The 5,048-nt window shown below is 44.9% G+C and overlaps 1 protein-coding gene across 1 annotated transcript in view; it reads right to left on the bottom strand.

Moving 5' to 3' along the window:
- Positions 1 to 5,048, bottom strand: part of SNAPC3 (small nuclear RNA activating complex, polypeptide 3, 50kDa) — a 23,356-nt gene extending 18,308 nt beyond the window's left edge. Inside the window, 2 exon segments of the mRNA XM_006881288.1 lie at positions 4,096 to 4,173; positions 4,738 to 5,048. Of these exon segments, the coding sequence (XP_006881350.1) occupies positions 4,096 to 4,173; positions 4,738 to 5,048 (389 nt within the window).

Raw genomic sequence — 5,048 nt, forward strand, 5'->3', positions numbered from 1 at the left:
TGGACTGCTAGGAAAACAAACAGATTCATCCTGGAAAGGGTCAAACCGGGCTGCTCCTTGGAGGCAAGGATTCTAAGGCTCCGTCTGACATACACTGGACATGTTGCAAGGAGGGACAAGTCCTTGGAGAGGGACATCATGCTTGGTAGGGTGGAGGGACAGCGCAGAAGGGGAAGGCCCCCTATGAGGTGGACTGATTCAGAAATTGGGGTAATCGGGATGGGTGTGTCGGAGACGGTGCGAATGGCACGGGACAGAGCAGAGTTTAGGGCTGTTGTACATAGGGTCGCTATGAGTCGCAAGCGACTCGATGGCACATAACAACAATTTCTTTAATACCGTAAAGGGTCTTTGTGTGTAGGGCTGTGCTTTTTCTAAAATAAATAAATAAATAAAATAAAAAAGGGTAGTTTTAAATTTTGGGGAGGCGTAAGTAGATTTAAAGAGTAGAAAGCACATAGATATAGACGCCAGCCTTGACAAGTATTTGTCATAGCTTAAATATCAAAGTAAACCCATAAACTAGGAGAGAAAAGTGCCACATTAACTCCTCTTACTCCAGATTACATACACAAATCTACCCATATTTCCAAAAGTTGGAGGAACTATGTAACAACTAAGGAGCGTCAGCTGCCCTAAACCTAGAAAATAGGCAAAGAAAAGCAACTATTAAGCAGTCTTAAAATGACTTTGACTTGAAGGTTCAAATCCTCAAGCTCTGTAGGACAAAGATGTGTGGCACGTTGGCTCTATAAAGATTTATGACCTTGAAAACCCCAGGAGGGAATTCTCCTCTCCCATGGGCTCACTGAGAAACAGAATCAACTCCAAAGCAGGGGGTTTAAGTGACATAACTTAGAGAACATGCAAGTCTAGCTAGGAAAGCAGAAAATGAGGCAAGTGTACCAAATTATACTAAATCCTTAATCCTTTTGGACTAAGACTTGAAAGATGAAAAGTCAGGGAGGCCAGATGGATAACGCAGTGTTACAGGGAAAGAGCTAGAGTGAGACAGCACATTTCAGAAAATATAAAACAGTGCAGGGTGGCTGGAGCCTTTCAGACACAAAGCTGGGGAAGGCAGCAAGGTCCTCTCTGCAGAGCTCCTAAGGGCTTTAGCCAAGGGCCTATGGAAGGATTTTATGCAAGGGAGCAGAACTACCTACCAGGCATGCATTTAAGTGCCACTCACAGATGCAATCTGGGATTCTTATTAGTTAAGACTTCTACTCATTCTATTCATTCCAGCTGAGAATCTCCACCCACGCTACACAGAACCAGAATCTACACTTCAGAAAAATACACTTAATGTTCACCCAGCGTTCTTGTTAAAAATGAAGATGCTAATTACTCCTTTCTAATCCAAAGGCTGTACACATCTGGTACTTTGAATCTACCAGCCCTTCAGAGGCAGAAAGAGAGACCATCCCTTCCTGTGAAATTTAGTCTCAGAAACTAAATGAAGGTGAGTGTAGGTGGTATCGGGAGTGGAAAGGCAAATTCTCAACAAGGGGTCAAACTGGGATGAGTCAACTCAAGGCCCAGTTTTCAGTGAGCCCTCAAGCATTTCAGGAATTTTAGGGAGCTCTGGTAGCCTAGTGGCAAGAAGCTGCACTGCAATGCCAGAGGCTCAGAGTTTGAATCCGCCAGATGCTCTGCTGGAGGAGGGGCAATCTCCTCCTGTACCAGTCAGATCTGATTTGACACAAAAAATTAATAAAATATAAAAAAAATTTAAAAGAAATTTTAAGTTTAAAGAAAATTTAAGAGTTCAAAACCAGAATGGGAATGTCTTCTCTAAGGGAAAGATGTTGCCTGAGACCATTTCAAAAGAAATATAAGGTTCTTAAAAAACAGGGGGTAAGCTTCAAATGGAGGAGCCTTAGTGGTGCAGCAGGTAAGCACCTGGATCAAACTGAAAGGTGCATGATTCAAATCTATCCATATCTGCTCCACAGAAAAAACATGTCTACTTCTGTAAAGATTTATGGTCTCAGAAAACTTATGGGGCAGTCCTACTTCGCATCTCAGGGTTCATGAGTCAGAACTGACTCCTCTATAATGGGTTCACTGGGAGAATCTCATGGGTCTCCTGAATTTGAAAAAGAAAGTGGTTATAGAAATTCCATACGACCCAGCTATTCCACTACTTGGAATATACCCTGAGACTATGAAAAGTGAGGCACAAACTGAGATTTGTACACCAATGTTCAAAGCAGCATTTTTCACCATCGCAAGAACATGGAAAAAGTCCAGCTGTCCAATCACAAATGAATGGACTGAGAAATTATGGTACATTCACAGGATGGAATACTATGCAGGAACAGTAACTTTGTAAATTATTACCTAATTTGGGAGGGACTGGAGAGCATTATCCTGAATGAACTAACTCAGTCCCATAAGGATAAATATTGTATAAAACCGCTATTGTAGAATGAGTATAGGATCAAGGAAGGTGGGAGAGGCTGGAAGCAGAGGGATGTGGATGTACTGGGAGAAGAGGGGATTAATCAATCATTGGGTTGTACAATTTGATGGGTGGGGGAGTGAGGGAAATTGAAACAATTTGTTCAAATTTGAATTTGAATTTTGTAAATAAACTAGTAAAAAAAAATTTTAAAAAGAGATTTGCCCAATGGAAAAAAATATGTAAAATAACAAAAATAATAATATATTCAGTTAAAAAAAAGAAAGTGGTTTAAAATAGATCTGGCAGACAGATTATATGCTGAATGTCTGGTATGGCGTTTGAAATTCTCTTGAGAAGCAGAGCAAGCGGTAATTTCTGAGCAAATGAGCAAGCTTACATGATAGGGAGGGGGAAAGACTAGGCTTAAGAAAGCCTCACAGTGCCAATGTAACAATGTTTCCGGTGGGCAGCAAGGGGTACAGACAAAAGAACCAAAAGGGGGTACAAAAGAAACCAACGCAGTGCTGACATGACAGCCTGAATAAATATTTGAGGTAGAAAATGAATGAGAAAACAAAGTCAAGGCACATTGCATTACTCTGACTGCTTTATTAATACCCTTGATAAACCAAGGACAAAACAATACAGCTACAATGGTCTAAAAGCTTAAAACTGTAGATGTCACTAATGGATAATTTCTCTAAGGCAGACTCGCACAGCAGGCAGCCTACAGACACATCCATGTTACTGTTGTTGGTCGCCATTAAGTCAAGTATGACGCATAGGGACCCTATCAACATTAGTTCTGAAACCTGCCCTATCTTGTACCATCTTCATCATCTCAACACTAGAGTCCATTGTTAGGGACTGTATCAATCCATCTCATTTCTCCTTCGCTAACTGACTACTTTTCCAAGCATGAGTTCTTTGTCCAAGGACTGGCCCCCTCCTACCTGGCCCAAATTACCTGAGACAAAATTTCCCCATCTTTCCCTCTCAGGGGCATCCTGGCTGCACTCTTTCCAAGACATACTTGCTCATGTTTTTGAAAGTCCATGGGATATTTAGTGCTTTTCTCCAGCACCACCAAAGGCGCATATACAAAGCCACAGTTAAAGGAAATGCTAACTACTACTGAATTTAGGGCGTGGGCCTTTGGATGATGATTCTACAACTCTTTCAACTTTTCAGAATGTTGAACAAATTATTTCAATTCCTCAACAGAATGAGAGAAAAACATGGAACTCAAAATCACTTAAAAATGGCACGCTTAGTTCTCACAGTGACTGGTGGAACCTCAATGATCCTTCAAGCCTGAGGCTGACATCACACCCTTGATTCAACTTCCTGTCAAACAACTGGCATGTCTTTTAGATAATCCACTATCATCATAATTTCCAAGGAGGAAAGCACTGCTTAGGACGATCAACCATACAAGATCAAAAGGGGAGCACTTGCCCAGGCATAAAACTGAGAGGGCAAGAAAGAAGGAAGGAGTCACAATTACAGGAAACAATAGGCAGCAGCAGAATTCAGTCACGTTTTGGGGAGTCACAAAGCAAATGTTGACTGGAATGCAAATTTGCTCGGTAACCTTGTCCTCAAATCACAAGGAAAAAAAAGGTTTTATTAAACAAACAAAAAAGTATAATAGCACAGCACACAAAAAGCAAAGTCTTTCTTACCCCAACGTCATCAGGTCAGTGTCCCCGGGGATGACTTCTGGATTCTGGCCTTCCTCAAGGCACTGCAGTTTATCAAGGCTTAAAGAGCAAAACAGACAAAAGAATCACTTGGAGGAAGGGTGGTGTCCTAACTACAGCCCCAGTATTTAGAAAGTCTGATAAAATCCAGTAGATGCAGAGGTGAAAATTCAAGGCCGTGATTTTTGTCCCAATCTTTCTACAACGAAAAGGGTCGTTTGGAGAGGAAAAAGGATCATTAACAGTTTCTAGTTTTACATTTGCATCTTCAGGCAAGGCGACTTTTGGGGGGGCGGGGGGATGAGCACTAGTGCGCTCAAGGGAGCCTCAAAAGAGACAAGTTAATCAAGGTTTTCACACGCCCATGGCTCGGGTACCGCGCGTGTCAAAATAAGTGTGCACAGCTGGCACATCGCATTACCCCGCTTTATTAATTAATGTTTTAACAGGCGATGCCGGGGAGGGGGTGGTCCTTTACGCAGCCCGCAGGCATTCCGGGGTGCCTCGGGGTAACTCCAGGGGGTGGAGAGCTTGCAGGACGCAGCCCGCCCACCCCGCGGGGTGCAGCCCGGCCCTCGGGCGAAGTCCTGGCGGGCGCAGGAGCGGGACGCGCCCCACACTCACCCGCACACCGCCCGCAGCTCGGCCGCCGCCTCCAGGCTGCAGCCCAGGTCCCGGGCCACGGCGGCATCCTCCCGGGTGCAGTCGGAGCCCGGTCGCAGCGCGGGCGCCGGGGGCTCCTTCAGCGACAGGTCGTCGGCGCCGCGCAGTCGGCCCCGCCACAGTTCCCCAAAGGCACCCACGTGGAAGGGTCGCGTGTTCAGCTCGGGAAGCTCGTACTCCGGGAAGCTGTAGTGCCCGCTGCGAGGGATCGGCTCTGGCCGGCCGGCCAGCCCGCTGCTGCACGTTGGGCCGTCCCGCTCGCCCTCAGCCAT

Source organism: Elephantulus edwardii, unplaced genomic scaffold (genome assembly GCF_000299155.1).
Source record: "Elephantulus edwardii isolate Elephantulus edwardi_28Jun2011 unplaced genomic scaffold, EleEdw1.0 scaffold00014, whole genome shotgun sequence".
NCBI classification, from domain to species: domain Eukaryota; kingdom Metazoa; phylum Chordata; class Mammalia; order Macroscelidea; family Macroscelididae; genus Elephantulus; species Elephantulus edwardii.